Below are 25394 nucleotides of genomic sequence, written 5' to 3'. Positions count from 1 at the left end.
AGTACTGTGCAGTGAACAAAATAGCTAAATGGAAAATACAGATGGTGACAAATTAAAGGAAAAATATGAATAAATGAGTGGAGAAACATAACAAATGCAGATGCTTCCACACAGGTGCACCACATGGTACAATTAAGCAATTAACATCCAATTATGCTCTGTGGCATGTACAAAAATGCTGAGCAGGCACAGCTGATTCTGATTTTGTATCAAGATGGCAAGAGGAAAAGATCTAAGTGACTTCGAATGAGGTTTCATTGTTGGGGCACAGCTGGCGTGAGCTTCAGTCACAAAGACTGTTTCACTGGCCAGTGTTTCAGTGGGAGTAGTGACTAACTTGACATCTGCATTCAGATCTGTGGGAAAGACGTCAGTAAACAGGATCAGAAATTGTGGACGACAGCGCACATTTGATGACCGTCATGTTCACACAGTCGTAGGAAAAACGGAAAAGAAACTCCTCTTCAGATGACTGAGAATGTCAATGGAGGACGTGATCAGACTATGTCAACAAGAACAGTCCGACGTTACATATAGAGGGATATAGGTAGTGCATAAAGCCCTCATTACAAAGATGAATGCACATTTGAGAGTTCAGTGGTGCAAAAACCAGAGGCGCTGGTCTACAGAGGTGTGGGGAAAAAAGTGATATGGTCAGATGATATTCTCGACAAGTAGGCTATGTCTGAGGCCTTGGCAGTCACCAGATCTCAGACCAATTGAACACCTATGGGAGATCTGGGACTGACGTGTTAGACAGCACTCTGCACCGCCATCATCAAAACACCAAATGAGGGAATGTCTTTCGGAAGAATTGTGTTCCATCCCTCCAGTAGAGTCCAGAGACTTGTAGAATCAATACCGAGGTGCACTGAGGCTGTTCTGGCGGCATGTGGTGGCCCAGCGCCTTACTAAGACACTTTATGTTGGTTTTTCCTTTAGTTTGTCACACGTCTGTATATCTCAATCAGTATTTCTATATGATACATTGTACTGTTATTTTCTATATATCACGCAGGCAATGCGAAGCCTAGACAGACAACAGCATCACTTTCTGAAGGTGTCATTCTTAGTTTTTCTTTTGAGTCAAATCTGTTGTTGGGTACATATGAAGGTGGTGGATTTTTCCTGGATGTGTGTGTGTGACTTCGAGCACCTGAATGTGAATCGAGGAAGGCTTGTGACTGACGGTGAGTCATCATCGCCATGGTGTTAAGCCTCCCGTTCCCGGGGGAACAGGGTTACCGTCTCTACGCCACTGGGGATTTTTATTTTTACATTTGAAAAGCAAACCAAGGCCCGGCTCACAACAATCCTCCACTCCCTCTCTCTTCTCTCTCTCTTGCTCCTCCCTCTCTCTCCCTCTCTCTCTTCCTCCTCCATGATTGAGCTGAATCACACACAAACAGAAGAGACTACACACATCTGCTCATTTCAGAGGACCACGTCCTTATCTTTGTCTGTGTGATATTCAATATGTTTCACATATCAAAACATGAACCTATGCAGATGAGATGAAGGGAACAATATCGCAAACTCAATAACATCCACTGCTCTGCCGTTTGCTGCTGAAGACCACATACTGCAGCTGCAGTTTGGGTGTTGAGTTCAAAGTGCACACAATCAGGTGTGGAGAACATTTCCTGGAACTTAGGACTTTGAAGCCTTTTTTAGAAGTCCAACACTAAACGGAAGCCCATGGGGGATATCAGAAATCTACCTGAAAATGTAAGGTAACGCAAGGTAACATTTACATATGTAAATAACTTTATTTGCCTTATTTCTGAGGGTTAGAGATGATTGGTACGCCTCATGTCTGTGCATTGAGTCGCTTTTCTTTGTCATGTGACAGCAAACTGATTATCTTGAGGTTGGAGATATCACCATGGACTGTGGGAAATTATATGGAGAATTTTCACTATTTTCAGATGATTTATGGATAAAAACAGTTAATTGAACTCTATGCATAATGAAATAAATAATGAAAATAATCACTAGTTGCAGTCCTACCCCAGACATGAGAGAGGTGTTAATATAGCATTAACTTAATGAGCATCCATACAGTCATTCAACATGCCAACATTCTTCATCACAGAAACATGAGTGTGTCCTCTTTGTTGTTGTAGTTGGGAACAAAACACCATATTTTCCAAATTCATCTAAAAATGACAGATTATGAAAGTGAACTGATTAAAACTACAAAAGTTATAAAAACTGATTAAAACTAAAACTTCAACTTCACAATGCTACTGGAAATATAGCATGTACAGTACAGGTATGGCTTTAGGTTGTACCAAGATAGCAACAGCACACAGTCACCATTATTATCTTTGACAAAAGCAGTGTTTTATGAAGTGTCTCAGTACAGATATACCGAATAATTTGCCTATTTTCAAGACTATGGTTTACATTTACATCTTTATTTAGAAAGCACAGACCACAAAAGAGGTCTGTGATGAAATTTTCAGAAAGAGGTTACTAGTAGTTACGTGTGATGTTACACCAATGTTCAGCAAATCATAAAAACAGAAAAAAAAAACTATTGTTAGAAGAGAGAAAGATCCCAATTTTCTCACTGACAGAGGCTCGGTAGGGTAGAATGCAGGAGTGTTTGGCACAATGGGACAAATCTTTACTTGAAAAGTCTCACTTTCTTACTCAACAGGTTCACACATTTGATTCTAATCTGTGTTAAAAGGCGTTTTGGGAATTGTACGTGATCAATAACTTAGCTGGAAGTAAATATAGCAGGTTGAAGAAAAGAGGAAATACCCAATAACATTTTTATTTTCTATTTCATCTGAAAATCAGTCCTAAGAAGGACTGAACAACACAGCCTGAGATATCTCTGAATCTGAGAGTGGGATCTTTCTATAAAACATAATGGTGGTTTGTCCTTCATAGCCACTGATAAACTAACAAATATACTGTAACAGACTCTGATTGGGACACAAACCTTTTCTTGGAGGCATGTTATCAAAATGGTTTTATGGTTTCTGGTTTAATTTCAAGAAAAATGTGAATGTAACGCCAGAATTAAAAAAAATAAAATAATAATAATAATAATAAATAAATAAAATAAAAATAATAATAATAATAATAAATAAGTGACCAACAGCCAGGTTTTCCAAAACAAGTCTGAATGTGGCATTCAAGAGGCCAAAAAGAGCAAAGAATCACCATCTTTAGCTGTTTTTTTTACTTTTTTACCTAACCTTTTTGGGAAACATAGACATTGCTGTACTTTATGTGCTGTACTTTTTGAAGTACAGCACATCTGTATTTTCTTATGAACTCTGTGATGAGTTGTCTGCGTCCATGGCATGTACCGTACTTTCTGCCAGCAAAACCTTCAATGCTAAGCATTTTATTTCACAGACGTCAGAGTTACAGTCGTGTCACATCTGTCTTGGCCAATCAAAATGGCAATGATTTGTAAGCATCCAAAATCTCAATTTCCTGCTCACTGCAAACTACTGAGTGCCCTTCATAGAGGGAGGGAGTAAGTGAATGAGGGAGTGATTTCAGTCACAGCCAATACCTGAAAAACACTCTCTGCACACCTGAATGTATGGCAGGTGTGTCAGAGGGCAGCAAATAACTGATGAAGTTTGTGTAGAGCAAAATGTCAGTAATAAATACACCGCAGGAACGTTTTGTATAAAATACAACAGAATTAAGATATTCTGTTGATACATGCTCATTAAAACCTACCTAAAGAATAATTAGTTTAAACTACACAGACTAGTAATACATGGCCTTAATAATTTCAAAATTAAGAATTTTAGAAATAAATAAATGAGATGATTGTATTATCCGTTATTTGCTGAAATATTTGTGTAGTCTTACTGTATCTCTTTGGTCCATCTTCGAGGCAGAAGGACAGCGTGAGAGTGGCGTCCTCCTCAAAAAACTCTGTAGCGAAGGCGTCCCACCACAAACTGTCACTTTCCTGTTAGAGCACAAACAGAATCAAAGGTCATTAAGACAGGTAGACAGCAGCAGGGTGTCCTTTATCAAACACTACCACTTGTCTGTTTTTAATGACTGGCTAACTGGCTTCAGTTCACGTGTATCTCTAAAACATGCTCTGTGTAAAAGCATGTCACTTCAGTTACTCTCCAGGCCTCTGAAAGGACCAGTTTGTTTCAGTTTGATATGAAACTCTTCATTTTATTCTATTTAATAACCCAGTGAATTTCCTTTATCCAGGTTGTTGCTCTTGTTCTGCTGCATTTTTTTTTTTTTTTTTTTTACATAAATTCAATATTGATCCATTGTGATAAGACAAAGATATTGTGGCCGTGCAGGCTTTTGTGTGAGACGAGATAAAATAAGAACATTGTTTTTTTGATATATGAAGTCAGCAGTGCAGGCCAAGTATTCTCTTTATTGTAGATTGGTGTGTTTGTTCCTTTTGAATTTCATGAGCTTTATTTAAATCAAGGTGTTTACATTTGAGTTTACAAAGTGCTTCAACAATCAAGTATTAACAGTAAAACAGTCAAATGCATTTTATGTTTTAAACAAATTACGACAGGGCCATAAAAATACATCACCGAGTGTAAGGGTAAGAACAAAGGGCTAACAGCTGCAAAAATAAATAACAAGGATATTAAAATGAGTCCACAAATCAGGTTTAAAAAAGCGATCTCACAGAGGGTGTTGGCTGCTGGCCTAAAAGCTTCCAATACAGGTCGATGTAAAGCTTAAGCCTGGCAACACCCTTTACTTCTCTTAAGCTTGGACTTTGGGAGAGCCCTGCCTCGGGCTGCTACAAGTCTGAAATACAAGCTGAGGTCCAACAGCTTTATAACACTGCTGCTTCTACTTTTTATGGCAGGTGAAGATACCGTTAGCTTGTACCTTTAACAATGCTACCATTTTTAGCATTATTATTATTATTATTATTGTTCGTGGTAGTAGGAGTAGTACTAGTATTAGCATGTTTTTTTTTATATTTTTATGTGATTCTCTTTCAATTATCAATATACAAATAGAGCTACAGGAGTAGCAGGTAGCAGTTGTGGTAACAGTTACAGTTGTAGTACCAATACTTGTTGTACCTGCTGTACTACTTCTAGCAGCAGTAAAGGTGACAGCATCGTCAGTAGCAGTTACAGCTGTCATATAATAGTACTAGTAGTTGTGGTTACATTAAACACAGACATAGCAGGACACGTATTTGTAAAAATAGTAATAGTGGTAGTTGAAGTTTTGATTGTAGCACTACTAGCAGTAGGCTATTAGTAGCAGCTAAAGCATAAGTGGTAAGAGTAACTATAGTGGTAGTAATAGGAGCAGTATTAGTAAGAGGAGTAATAGCTAATTTACAGTCATGGTAGTCATAATACCAACTGAGGAAACACATTCATGTAAATCTCTCTGCCCTGAAATTATTCCTTTAACAACCCTTCATCTTCTTCCCCCACCTCACTAAAACCCCCAATAATGTTGCAGGGACCAACGCCACTCACCCTGCCCTCCCCCCTTCACCCAACAACGTTCAGCTGATGCTAATTTCCTCTGACACGTTATGACAGATCACTGCGTTTCCTTCTGCGCTGAGCTAAGGGATGGCAAGCACTTCCCAGATGTTGGCAATTAGCGTTGTCACCATTGAGCAGTGTCAAGCCCAATAAGCAGCGACCGGGGCACCCCGCAGGTCAACGTGTCTCAAACACCAGTCTGATGCAAAGAGGAAAAGATGTGGAGAGGAGGACCTGAACCTGGACCTTCATCCATCTGGTCAATCAACAGGTGATCATGAGATAGTGGGGAGGTCATTTCGCTGGCCACCAATCAGCTGAACTGTGGACCACAGACTAAACTGAGACTTTCAGAAGGCATCATGGAGGACTGGGGTTGCAAAGCAGAATTTTGATTAAAGCTTTGCAAAAACTAAAGCAGCGATACAACAGTTATGGTGTTTCAGTGTTTGAAAATGTTAGCCTTCCTTTTTCTTAAACAAAATCGCACCGAAGCTGAAAACTGAACCAACTGTGTCCAAAAAAATGCTGACTTGCATTTAAAGCACTCCAATTAGGCCAATATGTGTAATTTGTAAGTTTAAATGCCAAAATACACCACTCACTCAGTGTAAAACAAACAGATATATGAACACACGCCAGGATACTAGCTGTGTATGTGTGCATCTCTGGGATATGTGGTGTTGTGTGGAACTGTATGCGTGTGTGCCTGTGTGTTTTACATAGAGTTCATGCCAGACAAGGCGAGAATAAGCTGCCAGCAAAGGTGGGAGCACAGCATCGAAACAAAACAATCTTTGCCTGAAAATCTTTATTTGAAACGGAAATCTGACGGTCAAACACACACTACTGACCAGCTGTCCACAGGGAATGAACTATATGAGCCGCTGCGTCATGTGTGTCTGTGTATGTGTGCGTGTGTGTTTGACTGACTGTGTCATACTGTGAGAATCAGCAGGTGTGAACAGCCAGCATGTGTGTGGTGTCTGTTTCATGTGAATACATCTATTTCAGAAAGACGGAGAAGAGGGACACACCAGGACAAAACAGACAGAGAGAGAAAGAGACCGACTTTGGTGCTACTCAGCATTCAGATTGAGTTCAACCCATAATCCAGTACCATTCAGGGGCGGGGACTCAGGGGATTGACAGTCAAGTGAAGGGTGAACAAGACACTCTCTGACACATACACACACACACACTCACATAAACACACACACAGCTCTTAACAATCTCACTGTGGAACCTGCTCTACACTGTCAATTTCTATAATAGAGCTATTTTTAATGTTACAAAAAAAATTATATAACTCAAAAGAGTTCTTGTGACAAACAGAGCTGCAATGATCAATCCAGCAATTGATTAGTTCATCGGCAGAAAATTAATTGTCAGCTAATTTTATAATCGATTAATCATTTTAGTCATTTTTGAAGCGAAAACGCCAAAGATTCACAGGATCCTGCTTCTAAAATGTGACGATTTGATGTCTTTCTTCATCATATACTATTCACTGAACTGAACATCTTAGGGTTTTAGTCTGTTGGTCACATAAAACAGGGTAAGTTAAGCTCCCTCTCGTTCTGACTTAAACAGTGTTTCACTCGCACTGTCCTCACTTCTGCTTTCCACCATGGTGTCACCGGCAATCAAATAAAACAAGACATCTGAATACATCTGTGGGCTGTGGTAAATAAAGTATTCTTCACTATCTTATAGACACTTAACAGACCAAACACTAAATCTGGAAAGCAACTGGAAGGCTAATCAAAAACAAACAACTAATAGTTATTTCTAATGTCGATTATTATTTTGGTTAATCAATCAATGGTTTGATTAGGAGTCCGCAAATACTGAAACAATATTTACAAACTGTAGCCCTGACAGTTAGCTTATCGATTAACAAGTCCTGTTAGCTCTGCTGCAGTCATGAATTACCACTATTTATCTCGGTATTAATGACAGACAGGGCTACGCCTAAAGTGTATAATGTGCACTTTCGTGGTACAGCACTGAATCAAAGGCAAAGAAAGTTTAACCACAAAAATGTTAAACACCGATAAACAAACAAACAACGCGATGCACCGACCCAGTGTAGCCGTCATACTGTTTAGCAAACTCACTTTAAAACTTATTAAAACTTTGTAAAACGGTAAAATATCAGTAAACATGAAACGAAATATAAAAGGAAATACCGACGAACCTTGTGTCCTTATCAGCCAGACGCCAAACAAATTCAAAACGCCATTTTCCCGCACTAAACATTCAGAAACTCCTGGCGTTCACCTGCGCGTTTGAACTTCCTTCCGCCGTTACACCTTCAAAATAAAAGCTGAAACAATCAAACTATCTCTGAAAAGACAAATGATAACATGAGCTCAAGAAACTACCTGTGAAATTTATTGAAGTGAAAACAAATATTCCCTTAAGTATTCTAGACAAAAATAAAGTTTATTTGTATATATGATTTTCCCAGAAACCAATCATTACTCTTGAGCTTAAATGATTAGTTGAGTAACTGATAGTTTTTAAATTTTTAATTTAAAGTAACTATCTATCAGTTAGTTACTGTACACGACCATTTTCATAACTGATTAATCATTTTAATGCCAAAAATTCCATTGTTCCAACTTCTCAAAAGTGAAGATTTGTGAGTTTCTCAGTTTTCTATGATAGCAAAGGCAACATCTTTGAGTTTTTGATCCACCAAAGCAATGTTATCTTGGGCTTCAGGGAGCAGTGATTAACATTTTTCCACTATTTTCTGACATTTTAAACACAGAACAATCAATTTAAAGAAGATTAATGTCAAAGGAATTGATAATGTAGATAATTGTTGGTTGGTGGAATAATACAATCTAGCCCAAGGTCATTGTTGATATTCTACTTCAGTGGTGCAAATTTCTAACAAATTTGTTATTAATCAAATTATGTAGAAACTGGGTGTTTTGGGGCCCCTGTGGGCCAGCGGCATCCTGAGCAGTTGCCCATTTTGCAACTGTGACCGGTGAACTAGTACTTTACATAAGTATTTCCATTTATGCTACATCACTTATTGTAGTTTTCGACATTTCAGTTTTTAGTCTTGTACTTTCAACTCCACTACATTTACCTGACAGATTTAGTTACTTTGCAGATTCATATCTTATATCTAACAAAACATATGATCAGCTACTATATTATACTACACTATTACAGGTTAAACTACACCGCAGTACAGAGTGGTTAAATTTAGCTCCACCTGCAGTAGCATTAAAATGCTGCTTATACAGCAATGCATCAGTATTAATAATCCAAAATTTTAACTTAACGCTGGCAGGGGTCACTTTAAGTACATTTTTCTGCTGATACTTCTACCTATGTATTTGTATAGTTCAGTATTTCTACTTTTACCTTAGTAAACATTCTTAGTACTTCTTCCACCACTGTCTGAAGAATAAGATTTATCAGGCAGTGACTACATGACTACACAGACATTACAAGTTTGCTGTTTTGGTTTTGATTTGTTGCAAGTGACAAAACAGAATATCACCAGCCTTATACTTTCAGCAACTTCATGTTTTGTGGTGCCAAAACACAAATCGGTATTCACCTGAATGACTCTGTTGAACTTTCCCGGCTGCTAAAACAGGTTGGCGGATTTCATGAATAAGCGTGATCCCCATTTTGACATAAACTGCCTGGATTTAGTTCTGGAGATAAATTTTTCGAGTGCTGTCATCCTGAGGGCTCCCATCACTCTGTTTTATAGACTCTGGTATTCATTAAGCTTCCTCTTACTGTTTTAATGAAAAGTGTTTTACTTAAGCTCCCACTTCTCTGTTTTACAGAATACTGTCTTCTTTAAAATCCCCCTTATTCAGTTTTACAGAAGGGGGTTAGTTAACCTCCCCCTCATTCTGATTTAAACAGGGTTTCACACAGAGCAACTTCACTTCTGCTACCCACTATGGTATTTTTGTTAGACTCGTTTTTACTATTATTGTCAGTTTTTCTCTCTCTCTTTGCCCTTCCTACCTTGTTTTACAAAATCATTTAAAATTTTTTTACAAAATATTGTTTATGCTCTAACTCCATATAGTTCATTTTGGCATTCTACTGATATTTGCCTCGGGCCTAAAACCACCCAAAAAATAAAGAGCATGTATTTCACAAAGAGCAGAGCCGAAGGCAGCGTGTCTATTGTCTCGTCTCCATTAGCTCTGCTCAGCCCAGCAGGGTTCAACCATAGATGATATGGTTTAGTTTGTGTCTCTGTTGAAAAGCCTCTCACCCAGACAACACAGGAATCTGAGAATAACAAGCACATTTCATGCGACATGAACTGCATTTAGTTTCAGCATTCACAACAATAAAACAAACGGCACTTGGCAGTTTCATTGCACTTCTCCAAATCACTTATTTTGTAAATTAAATACACATTTAGTAGCGCTAGCTCATAAAGCTAAATGTTGCTCAAAACTTTTCCATTATATCCAGGGAAAGTTTCATTTAGAATCAGTAACCATTAATCCTCCAAACTGGAGCTTTTGGGCAGCTTTTGGGCAGCGCCTCGCCAAGTTTTGAAACGTGGCTGGTTGAGCCACGGACAGGCCAGGTTTGGCCCAGTTCTAAGGACAGAGGAGAAGCTGGATTGGAGCCAGATGGGCTGCAGAACAGCTAAAGCCTGGCCAGTGGATACAAGCCATATGAATCCTCTGGCTGGAGCTGAACCCACCATGCTGAAGGCTCATGGTGCTGTGGATGTTGTCTTCAATTTCAATCCCTTGACTACAGCAGGAAATGTTTGGAGCTTTACTTTTATTCTGTCATTGGTAACAGGTTATAAAATTGTAAATGACACATATTTACTATGGAAAAAGAAGCCTGCACTGTTCTGTCTTCCAATATCAGCCTTTCTTTGTTTTATCACTGCCTGTCTCTCTTTATATCCACCTCCCTCTCTCTGTCTGTCTCCCATCCTCTCTGCTGCCGCTCACTGACAGACAACGTCCTGCCTTCAATTACGCCCGCGGACTCTCTGACAAATCACGTGGCGTGACGATGTTTGTTGTCAAGTGCTACAAATCAGGCGAACTCCGAGGGACCCGAGGTGAACCGACATGGTCGCAGCCATGACGGCCGTCAGCTGATAAGGTTCTATTGATTCAAACGGATCGCACCCCATCTGAGGGGGATTTATCAATGTGTCAATTGCCCACTAGCCAACCACAAATCACCAGCACTGGCCAGGCCTCAGGGATTTACAGGAAATCCAGAGGATTGGGGGGACAGCATAGGGAGGATCCTCAGTAAATAGCAACAAAGCTGAGGGTTAAGTCCTTGCATACAGAAATGTCTATACAGGATGGATAGGCAGATGACACAGTGTGGCAACAGAAACACAAAGAAAACTTTTACTGTTTATAAAACCCCACAACAACACTTCTGTGAACTGCATGAACACACAAATATACTCACACACTTGTGCTTCATGCAGAGTGCAACCATCTTTATTTACTGTTTAGAAGTCATGTGCATTTACACACAACACAGCCACATAAAAGTAGACCACAATTTTTCAAACCCTATCTTTCTAACAGTCCATAAACCACTAATGTCTCCATGTTTAACATGAACCATGTTCCCAGCAAGCTTTTGTTAGTCTGTATTTTATTTTTTTTATTTTATTTTTTTGCCGTTGCTTCTAGTCGCTTGTGGCAGAAAAGCCTCCAAGAGTGTAGGCGTGTCTGGGGCCTGACCTTGGAGAATTACCAATGTCTGAAACCCCATTCAGCTCCTGAATAGCATGTAGCCCGGCTGACTGGTGGGCCAAGGAAGTTGTACTGTTGTCAAAGATTCAAACAGCTTCAGGTTATTGCAGAGCATAACAACTTAACAGAAGCAAAGGCTCTCTAGATGTTCAGAGAGGATCTTTAGCAAGGTAGCTTTTGTTTGATTGTACAGTGAAGGCAACTGATGGATAAAACATTTAAAACTTCACATGCACATTGGAGAATAGCTTGAGTTTTTTGGCTGCACCTTGACTGAAGGACACACTCGCCAACAAATGTAGCTTATGTCTGAAATGTGAGGTACTCACATTTTCAGAGTAAATGTAAAAACCTAATTCAAATTTGAATTCAAATTAAAGTATATGCCTTGACATTTAAATCATTCAGTTAGAGCTGAATCAATAAGTTGATTCATCAATTAGATGATAATAATAGTTGATAATCGATCATACTATGTAAGTTATTTAACAAGCAAATAAAGACTTGATACTTTAGCTGCTGTAAAGTGAATATTTAAGGGTTTAAGGGGCTTTTTTCAGATATTAACACATAGAACAAAAAATCAGTTACTTAAAATAACATGGACTGAAATAACCTTTAGACTACACAGACAACACCACTTTAATCATGTCAGAGTCAGTGCACACTGATCAGCGCAGGTTTATGCTTCCGATTCTTAGCGTTTTTATTTAATGCAAACTTGCTGTTGCTGTATTTGGCCACTGTACAGCCACCAGCCAAGCATTATGCAAATGAAGAGAAATGAATGAAGTGGGTGAAAAAAATTTGCCCTTCAACATCCACTGCACGTTCACCAGGAATGAACTTTCTCCTTATAAATGAAGTCAGTGAAGAAGTTCCCACATTAGATTGCATGTCTGCCAGTTTATTTAGGCACCGTTCCCATTTTCTCCCTCTTTTTTCTCAGAAGTTACAAGCAGCAGACAGAGACCACTGTTTGTATAGGTTTAAGGTCAAGGTTAATACACAGAAGTTGTTCATCTGCTGTTTCAATGCAAGAAACATGCACGAAGAGAAGCTGTGGACATGGCTGTAGAGCACATTCAACACTGCTGGCTTTCACCCAGAAGGATTGATACCCACAACAGCAATCAAATCATTGTCCCACTGAAGTGCCTTTGATCAAGATGCACACTGACAGACACTGGCTGACTGACTTGAATGATTAAACATAATAGTCAACAGATAATCAATCAACAACAAATCTGATATTTGTGATAGTAATTTATCAAGAAGAAATGTTAAACATTCACTCTATCGAGTTTCAAAGGTCAGAGTGGGTCAGACCTTTTCAAGAGAAACTGAACTCCCAAACCCTCATCACTCAGATTTATCATGATTCTGACCCATAACATTAGGGAATTTCCTGCTTTTTTCTGTTTTATATAAACGAAATTGAATATCCTTGGTTTTAGGACTGTTGCTCATCAAAAAGAAGCTATTTTAACATGTCACCTTGGGATCTGGGAACTTTGGGCTCTGACATTTTTTACATTAAATGTTTAAACAAATAATCATTGGCTGCAGCCCCACACAGAGTTTAGTTTTAACAGCTATTAATAAAAGGAAAAAAGTGAAATGTGTACAGGTTGAGCAAACAGCCTGGCTGCTTAAAAAGCTTCTCAGCTCAATACAAACAAACAGAAATAAGTCAATATCATCAAAGACACAAGAATAGGGCACCATGTTAAGTGACAACAAATATCAATAAGGTCTAAAATGCTAAAACAACAACATAATGCATGAATGACAAAGCGGGGAAACACAATTATTTACTGCACCCATGAGAAATTACAATCAAAGGAAATTGAAGATTCGGGCTCTGACTTGGACACACTAACACTATTCTACCAGCGTGGCCTGTATTCCCCACCGCTGAGCTAATTAGACCAATAAACAATCAGCACATGGCACACTTCCTCCTACAGCTTAACAAGAAACTCAGTCAATACTGGATTTCATCAAATCCACTGATATTGTTCAGTTTAACTGAATGTGCTCCGTTGTAATGTTGCAGTGTTAGCTCTCGCTTTAAACAAATCCTAACCTGTTGCTCACTGGGCTGATGAATGCGACAGCGCTGACGGAGGTGGTGCACACGAAGGAGAGCATTCAAAGACATAGTAGTGGTTCATATGAAATCCAGTCCCTGCATCAAATATTCAGAGTAAACAGCTTTCTCGGTGCTTCAGAGTATTTTCAAAATATCCAAATTTGATTTGTTTTGCTGATTATTGCAACTTTATGAAGACTTTTAAAATAAATGTTTAACTTTTGTATGAATAAACTGCGAAATGAACAAGTTAAAGATAAATAGAAAAGTAAAATACGTTTATTTTATCAACTGGTTGAAGGTAATGAAAACATGATTAAGAGCTACTTAAACTCAATTTTCATCATTTGATCTTGTCAACATGTCAAGTTATCATACTTAAAATAATTAAAACACTTAAATTATGATGTACCATAGTGCTCCCTTGCTGTATATACTGTTACTTATTGACTACTTATAAGACTGACACTGAATGTGAAGCCACTGAATTAGTCTGATGTTCTGCGATTGAGACCATGATCTGTAATAATCACTTTAAACCCTCATTTTCTCCGTGCCAGTAACAATGATGGAGCCCAGAGGTCAGGGTCAGCTATGATGCAGTGCTCACGGAGCTGGTATGCATTCAGTGTCTTGCAGGTTGTTTATGCGTAGAGCTTGTGACTGACTAAAGCATTGTTAGTTCATATTCATGCCTGGAGGATATGCTGACATTCAGGCTAAAGAAGAGCATGATTGCTCAGCAAGTGTTTTCTGACTAAATTTACATTAAAAATAAATAAGTAAATAAAAACTGGGCTACTGACATTCTGTACTCCACTCCCTATTTACTTAGATTAGTTAAATAAAATTCATCTCACAGGAAAAACAGTAAACTACATCATAGTCAAACAGCTGATCGGTAAAATGACGAAACACCCAGAAACCAGCACAGAGTGAAGGCTGGCTCCTGGTGTAACTAACCTGAAGTACAGTGTGCCTCCCCCGTGTTCACTGTATCTAGTGCAGAACTTTTTTTTTTTTCTGCTCAATGATGAAATATTATAAGCTTGAACATTTTTCTGTTAAGTGTATGGCAAGAGTTACACTGCTCTCTAAAAGCTACAGTGTAAGTGGCACCCAAAAAGCCAAATCATTTTTCGGCTAAAAAATTGTCTTATACATTAGAGGTTTGTCTTTTTAGCCAGTTTTTAGCTTCAGTGGATGTTAATGTGGGTCTGTTGGTAGGTCCACCTCTTTGGTACAGAATGAAATAGCTTAACAACTACTGAATGGATTGCCATGAAATTCTACAAAAACATTCATGACACCATGAGGTTTTGTGCAAAATATCTTGAAAACCATGCCATGAAATTCGGTTGAATCGCTATAACTTTGATGATCCCTTTACTTTTCATCTAGCACCATTGTCAGAACAGTTTGGTTTATTGTACACATGACTAGTTTGATATCATGCAAGCAGTTCTTGAGTCAGGGTTAGACATCTCATTCAAAAACCCTAACAAAGATGTTAGGATGCAAGGATCCAACCTGTGACCTCTCTGTTTTGGGACGGACTCTTGTTACCACATCGGGGAGGGAGAACAACAGGACATAGACGGACTACAGGCCTGTCTGTCCTCGCCGTTATCTGAGCGACAGTGCAGCCTGGAAGGAACCATGGGAAAAGGCCAGGAAAAAGGTGGGTCTATTGTCCCAGCATCCTGCTGGATGTGACTGACGCTCATTGTTTGACCAGAGGTCTTTTTTTTTTGGATATGATTTTCTGGGAACATCCTCTCAGAGCATCCCATGTACAGTATGACATTACTGAAGCAACACAGTGAAAATGAGACTATTGTGTGATACAAAATATACATATTGAAAGAGATTATATCCAAACCTGTGTAGATATCTTTTTAAGGTCTCTCCAGTACAGCAGAATATTACTATGTTTTCATTGTATACATTTCAATTTTGTGTTAAATCTACTGTCCCATGGACATTGTAATTGGAAATTACAATACACCGAGCCCATAACACAGATGTTAGATCTGAAATAAACATTTAATTTCTGAAAGCTGAATCCATAATAGGTCTGACTCATGATTCACCAGAAAAAGTTTTCAGGGAATAAACCAGATGGAGACAATCAGACCAGCCATTTTGAGGGCCCCCTGTTTTTTGTTGTCTAAAAAGTGTACTATGCGAGCCAGTTAGGCATGCAGACATGCTCCAGCTTCAGCTCTGATTTAAGGTCTTCTGTGCCCACAGCCGTGGTTTCCTGAGACATAGGTTGTGCTTTTGACATAGGATGCAAGATTTATTTCATATATTCTGTTTAAAAACTGTTAAAAGGCATTAATGGATTAATTGTTTTATTCACTCTTTTTAGCTCTGCTTTTGGTCTCTATCAGCTCCTGAGGGGAATATCTGGAATTTTAGCAGCTAAAAACTCCACCATGTTCACCAGATAGTTGCTAACTGACACAGTCAGTTGTCTGCTGTTTGGCATCTGCCCTTTAACAGCTGCATGCTGCAGCTGGAAACAGCACTATAAAAGCGGTGAGAGTGAATCCAGACAGTACAGTTGTGGGTCAGACAATGAGCTGAAACTCACTTTAAAGCTGCGATTAGCCGAGGGAAGCTGCAGATTCGGAGGATAATTCTCTGTAGGTTCAGGTCGACCCCATCCACTGTCACATTATCATTTGATATATTATTTCTGTAAAAACATCAATTTAGCATTGTAATTCTAATTTAGTTGCTAGGTGTCCTCTTGGAATATGTTCGTTTGTATGTTAGTGTTATTATGGTTTTAATGGCAGAATGTCTTTCCTCCACTGTCTCCTGTGACCTTAATGATTTCCGTCACTAGGCAAGGCAGACCAAACTAGTTTCCCCTCTGGGGATTAATAAAGTTATCTAAATATCTATCACTGTGGTCTGTATAATCAGGCATTTAATACTGCCATTCACAATGGTGTTTTAGCTGTACAGGGAAGCTGTGCAGAATATGCAGTTTTCCTACACTGAATGTACCTCAAAACAAGAAAACTGCATTTCATGAATGATTTTGTCCTTTCTGTCTCTATTCAGTGATTGTACACCATAGAGCAGCTTTCTAAGGCACAAAATGATAAACAGGTAAAAGATATTCAGCTACTACCACTGTTTTCTGTGGACAAGGTTACTTTTTCCTTTTCTTTTCAAAACTATCAGCCTGTCTGCTCACCTTTTAGCAGCATTACTCTTTAATTTAGCGTGGTGGATGCTGGCAGGGAGTTAACTAAGGGGAGCAGAATCTAATGTGATTCAGTCCTTTCACTGACTGGCAGCATTATGAAAATATAAAATGTTTTTGTTTTTAATGTAAGAGCTCCGAGCAATGTTTTACGAGTCCGCAAAACCAGATGTCTCTTCATTGCTGTGAATCACAATAATAACACATATTAGAGACTAGAGAAATAAATAATAATGTTAAGTCTGGAAGCCAAGTAAACAACAAATGATTTAGACTTATTTAAGTTATTCTTGTTTTGTCATTTAAAGCAACACTATGTAACTTTTGCTGAGCAGTGACAACAGCGGCCTCTGCAGCCGCAAGTGGTAATTTACAATACGCCGGTGCAGCGTTCAACTAGAAGCTAACAGCTCATGAAGAGAAAACACAGCCTATCATTCTCTCATGGAACAAACACAAAATCCAGTGCCCTACTGAGCGAATCTCTTCACCTTTGCCATGACGTCCATACTAAGAATACTGAGCTACCTTCTTCTTTTAGTTAGCTTAAGACCCATTCATGACGTAGGGCCGTAAAGCTTTACGCACTTCTCGCTGAGATCGTACCCACTCAACCTACGTTACATAGTGCAAGAACAGTTGTCCAGGGAATGACAGAGCCACCATTCTCCCTATTACAAGTCAGTCACCATCAAAATGATTTTGAAGCTGTTATTTTGAGGTAAAATAGTTGCATAATGTTGCTTTAATGTGTGGGAGGGAGCATAAAAAGCATCTAAACATAGACAGAACAAGAGATGCTGCCCTTTGGCTACACCTACAATATGCTTAACATATTTCTAATGATTGATTTGAAAGCCTTTCGTTCAGTTTACTTGATCAAAAAAGTGAATCCTCTGTTGTGACACATCTGAAGTCTTTTCAGTGATACCTACTGTGGCCTGTTTTCCCTGATGGTAGATAAATCCAACATTAATGGTTCAGATAAGGGCACCGCGATGTTCAACACCTCCCTGGTAATTACATTCAGCCAGTTTCACACATGCACGCTGCAAAAAATGTCCCCCGCTATGAAGTATTCACACACATAAAATGTTTCTCAGTCCAACAGAAGTTTTTGTTTATGTATTTTAGGAAAATTATAAACTGTCAGAAATCATGAAATGCTGTCAGATTGCTGTGTCTGAGACGATGAACTGCACACAGCATGCTCACATTTGCTAACACAGCTGGACTGTGAAGCTCTATACTAAAGGCACGATACAGTAAATGCAAAACATTGCACATTTGCTTACCTTTGTTCAGGGATCATTTTGATTAGGGCTGCAGGCAAAATACCAAAACATTGTTGCTTCCAGCTTCTCCGACATAAAGGTTTGAAGCTTTTCTTCATCTTAGTTGATAACTAATGATTGTTTTGAGAAAACAAACCATCAGCTCGGGCTGTGAAAAATTTTGTACATTTATCACACATTTCTGACAATTTATAGACCAAACCACTGACTGAGAAATAATCGTCATTTTTAAGTGATAATGAGAATAATCATTATTTGCCTTTTTTAATGTCTGTGAAGTTAAATGCAGATTCTGACTAAAAGAAATCTCCTGGTGCGTCCTTGATGCCTTGGTGGCTCATCTTTAATCCTTCTCTGTGAACCTTACAGCTCAGTGCCAACTTGACCTCTACATCATAAGCCTATTCATGTCAATCTGACATGTAGTGCTGATGGGAACAGATCCACTTTGCCCCTGACAGGAACAAGGGATTTTGCCATAATGAACACTCCAGTTCCTCCAGTTCCACAGTCGAGCCAATGAGTCAGGTCTGTGGGCCCATTTGAATAATGAGAATGAGACTAACTATGTGCATTAGACACAAGAATCCAATGAATTGCCTGCCAATCACTGTTACTGATTGCATGTCTATCCGCTGAGGAAGAGTGTGACCATTAGACCCACTGTCAGCAGCAGAGGAGAGGGTTCTGAATGCAGCCCTGTGGGTATTATTATGGTGCCTCCATTAAAATGCTTTTGTTTTCCTTCTGTTTCAACCCTCTGTGTTGTAGTTTTAGTTACAGTGTTAGTCTGCGTCCCCGCTCTCTGCCGCTAAATATTAATGTCTTCTATGCTAATGGCCTTACACCGGCTGAGGTCGACCAAGCTCCTCCTCTGAATGTTAATCCGCCGCCTCATTTGCATACGCTTAAGTGTCGAATTCCCCCACAAATCACCGCAGCTGCCTCCGGAAGGCGAGGCCAGTGCCCTCCGAGCGACAGCACAGAAACAATGTGGTCACACCGTATGCATAGCATCAAATCCACATCAAAGCCTGTTTAGATTGCCAGGTCACAGCGGGTTCACATTGTGTAAAATGAAGGTAATGGGATAGCAGTCAGCCTGGTGCAGAAATACAGCCAGGCAGGTAATAAGTATGAATGGGGCAGGTAACAAGGTTGGAATAGAAACAGACCCCGAGTCATCACAGGAGCAGGACTGTTTAAGCTGCGGCACAGTTATCAGTTCAAAGGTGAGTGCTGATCTCAGACAAACACACAGGACTTGTTGTGTTGTTAGGTTTTATTCTTCCTTATTTCCACGTGTACTCCTGAGTGCATGGCAGGTGAGAAGGTTGTTACTGAGAGCGAACCAAAAACCCTCAGCAAGCTTCAAAAAAAGAGTCTCACCTAAAAATAAAAGTGTTCCTTTAGCTATCAGGCCTAATGTAGACAACATGAGATCATACTGAGATATTCCCATCAACGATGGAATCATAGATGGGAATATATGAAGGCAGAAATGATGCAAAGCATCATTAGTATTAGCGTTTCATATGACAATTCACTTTTATCATTGTCATTTCCACATATATCATCACCACTGTAGTTACACAGAAAACTTACAGAAAACTATTTGGCAACTATTTTGATAACTGATCAATCAAAAAATTTAGAGCAAAAAAACCAAACGTTCTGAGATGTCCAGCTTCTAAATTTATGTGATTGCAACCTGAATTTCTGGAATTTCTGATTATTATTCTGAATTTAATCATCAGCACCAAAACCACCATTCCCATAGTAGAGCTGGGAAAAAAAATGAGTTGAATAATCAGTTAGTAGAACTGGCAGCTATTTTGATAATCAACAACTTGCTTAAGTCATTTTTTGATTTTGCTAATTTTCTTAATCTTATGGGACAATAAATCGACTTTGACTTTTTAGTATTTTCTGACGTTATTGGCCAAACACATTGATCCATTGAGAAAATAACTGGCAGACTAACTGTTGGTGAAAATAATTGTTAATTGCAGCCCTGATTTCACTAACATTACAGAGGAGCTAATAGGAGTAGGTGATTAGATTAGATATTCAGAAAATAAATTGCCAACTATTTTGATGACTGATCCATTGTTTTTGTCTTTATTTTAAGCAACAACCTCAGCAATGTGATGACTTGATGCTTTTTATATCATTGGAAACTGAAAACAAGGCATTTAAGAAATGATACTTGGACTTGTGAAAAATTATGACCCTTGAGTATTTTTTGACATTTTACAGATTAAACGATTCATGGAGAAAATCACCTGTAGATTATTTGTTAAAGAAAATGATTCTTGGTTGCAGCCTTAATATCAAAATCACTGGAGTAGAGCTGAAACATTTAGTTGATTAATCAATTAACCGGGCTGGCAACTACATCTCATCTCATGTCATTGTTTAAGCAAACACTCCAAACATTCTCTGGTTGCAGCTTTTCCAAAATGAGGATATACAGCTTTTCTCTGTTTTAAAAGACTGTAAATATCTGTAATATCTTTCGGTTTCAGGATTGATTAATCAACAGTTCAATAATAAAAGTAATCATTAGTTGCAGCTATTTACTACACTATAGCTCTATATACCTCTCCCTATTTTTTTTGCATTTTGTGAGTTCCTGACAACAGACAACAACCTCTCTAATGCACTGAACATCACCAAAATTTACTCTTAACCATATATAATGACACAAAAGCAGATCTGGGTATATTTTTCCTGGTAAAGTTCATTTCTCTGGCTTTTAAAATGATTCAAGAGATAAGAGATGCTGCAAACATTGTCCACTTAGAGTCCATACAACAATCATCTACATAAGATGTTAAAAGAATAAAACAAGAACCCGTCTCTGTCTAACTCTAACAACTTGTTATTTCACTCCCAGAGGATTTGCTGCATCAAGCTTGTGATATAGATGTCACTTATGCAGACTATAGTTTCCTCTGGGGGTAAGCGAGGCTCCTCCAAGTGTCAAGTCCTTGAGTCCTGCTCCTGCCAGCGCAAGCGGCAGTTGCACCACCAGCCAAGCAAATTCAGAAAGCACACTCATGAATAAGACAAATGGAAGAATTTCTGACAGAGGAATGACTTCAGTCGCCTCCTTCAACACTTTTCTAAAGGATGGTGTCATACTGAGGCTTAGTCAGTTCCCCCTTTTAAAAAAAAAAAATACTCAGAACGACGGGAATGCAAACTATAGTGAGTCATTTTGCTTCGATGGCCTGCCAGCAAGCACGATGTTAAGTACGCTCCGAGCTATTCTTATCCTCAACAATAGCAGTCCTTTCACGATATTAAGCATCTTTACTCGGGTGATAATTCTGACAAGACTGCTGTTTGCAAGCTTGAAATCTTTTTGACTGGATCAACAAAATATAGCAACAAACACAGTCAAATAATGGCTTTAATACAGCTCTTCACACGAAAATCCAACAGAAGCAGTCACTTATTGTATGGTCTTTGGATCTGTTTAAGACACTTTCTGTACTCCTCTGTATGTTTAAATAACATGAGACATAAAGACAAGTCAAAGGATTTCCATCCTGGAGACCCCAGCCATCTTCAACAGCTAAAAATACGCACTGAAAGTTGTTCTATCATCTTGATAGTTGATTTCCTAAATTAATGAGAATCGTTTATAAGCATGATTTTTAACTGATAACATGTTTCGGAAGTTGACGCAGAAAATGAGTCATTAATTCTGTTTGTGATCTCAGAGACTGTAGCTGTAAATATAATGGATTTTCATATGGTCTATATTTGTGGTGCTGACAGTAATACTAAATCACAAATAAGTCTATTGTTTGTTAATAAGTGATATAACAGAGAGTTAAACCTCTCTGGGGTCCGACTGACCCCGAACATTAGTAACTTCACTACACAGGATAACAGACTGTACATTTATTTGTCAGTGAATGACTTTTTGACAAAGAAAATAATACAGTAGTATTATTCATACATAGCCCAATTAAACATATAAAACACTAAATATTTCTTTATTTGTTATAATAACAATGCTTCATGTTTATTTCTGTATTTTGTCATCGTCATCAAATGTGCAAGCCCAGTTTGTGCCCCAGTATGTGGCAAAGAGAAGAATGGATCTGCAACCACTGCCAGGAGCAAAACCTTGATGAAATATTCAAGAAACTATCCAGCAAGACAGTTCAACTATTCTGATTTTTTCAAGAAACAGCCCAAACTTCCTGTTTTGCAACAACATCATCCTAAGCCTGAGCTGATACTGGAACAGTCTAGTTTCTAACAGTGAGATGGCTTTAAAAGTCATCTTACAGGAGATGGACTTAGCAGCGGCTCTGTGATATAAGAAGAAGCGGCAGAATGACCCCTCTGGCACGCCTCATCATTAAGGGACCAACAGCTAACCTCACCTTACAGGAAGTAAACAGCTTCGGTAAGTCTGTTTCATGAGGAATGTTCAATGCTTTTGCACAGTTCCTCCTCTCTGCCTCATTTAAGGTAAAAGGGACATTATATATTAAAGTCTGTAAAGGGAGATTTCTATCACAGTCCTGTCCCTCTGCCTCACAATATTGTTTTACATGCAGTAGGCTTGTGTAAATTGATGGCTACAGTTTTGCATTCATGAGGATAATTACTATATAATTTCGTTAAAAGCCTGAACTGAGTTGTATGGCACATCTGGATGCAAACAAACTGCAAAACTCGAGGCATTTATTTAGCCTCCATAAGACACTACTTCTTCCTGATTATATTCACCACCTGCATTTTAATCAAACAATAACCACATTGCTAAAGAGACGACATGTTAGACTCCCTTGCTGCTGAGGCAAGAAAGAAAGAAAAAGACAGGGAGGACGATGAAGACATGAACACCAACAGGAACAAAAAACTAATTATATTATTATGCAATTATATAATTTAGTCTGAGGAGATGAAGGTAATGATTTAAACTGAAGCGTGTCTCTATACTGTGTGTTTGTGTGCTCACATCATCCAACTCATCCATGTATATTTTCAATGGTATGTTTGTGCTGTATACACGTCTGGTTCAGTTAACACACGTGCACGTCATGTCACGTCTATGTGTGTGAGTACATGCACATACGTGTGCATTTGTGTGAGCGTGAATGGTGATTGCACTTGGTGTCTGGCTATGTGCGGTACGGGAGTTGAGGTCCACTGGGGCTTGGACCACTCCGTATGAATAATGCATGAGACTGGGCCGTTGCATCTCAGCAACATTGCCTTGGTCTGCTTAAAGTTGCAAGTTCCTCTTTGGGAAAGTCAGTATCATTCTGCAAGCTGCTGCAATAACTCAGCTGGAGTCCTGTTCCCAAAAAAAATACTCCCAAAATGACTCCAAAAATTTCTCATGAAATCATTTAATGGACGTACTCATCCAAAACTCCTCCACTTTTACTGTCTCAGTGAGAATCAAATTCCAAAAAGCCTCCAACAGCAACCACAGGTCAAATTATTTAAAATACTAGCTATTTTTTATAGCTGAAATAATTAGTTGATTGATAGAAAATTCATCAGCAACTATTCTGATAAACCATTGAAACATTTTTTAAGCAAAAATGGTTTTTACTAGTTCCAGCTTCTCAAACGTGAATATTTTCTGGTACTGAAGTGAACTGACTTAAACTGAACTGAATATCTCTGAGTTTGGGTTTGCAGGTCGGACAAATCCAGACATTTTTAAGGGGTCACCATGAACTCTGGGAACTTGTAATTGGCTATTTCCTGATAATATCAAATGATTAACCAAATAATCGAGAAGATCGATTAGTGGCAGATTAATCAATAATGAAAATAATTCTGAGTTTCAGGTGTAACACTCAAACACAAAGCACACAGTTAAGCTGCAAAAAGATTCTTGTTACTGAAATTCGATGCTGTCTATTCCACTAAAGATGCCTTGCAACTTGACATGTAGGATGAACTTTTTATCTGCAGATTTACACATTTTGATCACACAACAGATGCTGAAGACAGATGCGTGCTATATAATTCACAGTGGGATCACCAAAGGTTCAGTCTGAGTGAAACTGAGTGCCACACTCATTGAAGCATCAGGAAAACTGACAGGAAGTTAATTCACCCCATCTCATTGACAAAACTTCATCCACACACACGGTGATGAATCGTGGATCATAGGATGCATTATTCCTCCTTCACAGTTAAACCTGAAACTCTTCACCACAGCGTGCAAACTCTCTGCATCCTTGTTGGAGTTGTGAGGCTTGAGATGTTGCAGTTTTTATCCGACCAGACACAGTATGTAAATATGTAAAAACCAGGCGATATGTAAATTAATGCAAATGAATTAAATGCACGTGAAAAGGCTTCTTTGCCTCAGTCTCTGCAGCCTGGTTAGACCTGAATAGACTTTCAGACTTTCTTGCAGCCTTTTTTTTTTAAATCTATCACTCGGGCTATGGCGAAATATAACTCGTCCTATTAATATGTCACACTGAAAAATAAGTCTCAGTCTTAATTTTAGTGACGACTCTTAAAATGCTGATTAAACCTTTGATCGGTTTGATTGATTCAGGACTTTTTAGAATGGCAAGTGATGCCCACTTCAGGTGGATCACTCAGCTCCTATCGGAGTAGGTGACACTTAAGTCATGAATTTTAAACAAGTTAATTGGCCACGTGAAAGCATCTCTTCAACAAACCATCTTTTTCCCACCTCACTTCAGGATTTTAAGACTCATCCCTACAGCAGCTCACTTCAGAGGATGGTATTTCTTGCAGCGTAGTCTCCACACCGGAGCCCGTTTACTTTCACCTCTGGAATGTTTGGCACTTTGGCATCATCACATCCATACCTCCTGACTGACGGACCTTCAAACCGACCCGAGCCCCTCTCTCTGTCCAGCCCTTACATCCCTTCCCTCCTCCCCGCGCCGGACCTCCACAGCCCGCAACCCTCCTACCGGTACCGCGACCTAAACGGGACCGTTCGGCCGGTTATCTCCTCACCTCTGTGCGCGCCTGCAGCCGCTTGTTCATCTCGTAGATCCGATACTCGGGCTGGACCATGTAGGGCGAGTGTCTCCGGTAGAAGGGTCCGAACGGAGACGAGTAGAACGGGTCGTGGGTTGGGTTGGACATGGTGGCTCCTGGCGAGGCGCACGGCGCGATTTCAACATCCAGCGGGCACAGCAGCGCACATGGGAGTGCGATGCTCTCCGAAGACCCCCAGTGGGAAGCAGCCGCTGTCGAGGCTGAGCTGCACTCTGCAAGTTGGCCTGCCTAGTTCGCTGCTATAGCGTGGTGCTGGAGGAGGAGGAGGAGGGAGGGGGAGGAAGCGAGGGGTGGGAGGGAGGAACGGGGAGGGGGGGCAGAATTGAAGGGGGAGGAGGGAAGTCGTTTCCTGTTCCCTCAAGACCTACACTCAGTTTTGCATTCTTGCAAAGTTCAAGTAAGATCTCTGTGTGCATGTGTTACGTTGTGTGTTTTCTAGTCTAACGTGATGCATTGTTTTAATTTGCATGTACTGATACTGTGACCATAAAGAAAGTCTTTTGTCTT

At 39.3% G+C, this 25394-nt stretch overlaps 1 protein-coding gene across 4 annotated transcripts in view; it reads right to left on the bottom strand.

Annotated features, from left to right (window-relative positions):
- Positions 1–25087, bottom strand: part of ldb2a (LIM domain binding 2a) — an 85306-nt gene extending 60219 nt beyond the window's left edge. For all 4 annotated transcript variants that reach the window (XM_041048759.1, XM_041048760.1, XM_041048761.1 and 1 more), the window contains exons 1-2: positions 24843–25087; positions 3850–3952 (exon numbers count right to left, since the gene is read on the bottom strand). In XM_041048759.1, the coding sequence (XP_040904693.1) occupies positions 3850–3952; positions 24843–24974 (235 nt within the window). In that variant the 5' untranslated portion in view covers positions 24975–25087. The remainder of the gene's footprint in view (positions 1–3849; positions 3953–24842) is intronic.
- Positions 25088–25394: the final 307 nt, after the last annotated feature.

Source organism: Toxotes jaculatrix, chromosome 10 (genome assembly GCF_017976425.1).
Source record: "Toxotes jaculatrix isolate fToxJac2 chromosome 10, fToxJac2.pri, whole genome shotgun sequence".
Lineage (NCBI taxonomy): Eukaryota > Metazoa > Chordata > Actinopteri > Toxotidae > Toxotes > Toxotes jaculatrix.
Note: the sequence above shows the minus strand (reverse complement) of the source record. Positions and strands in the feature narration are given on the sequence as shown.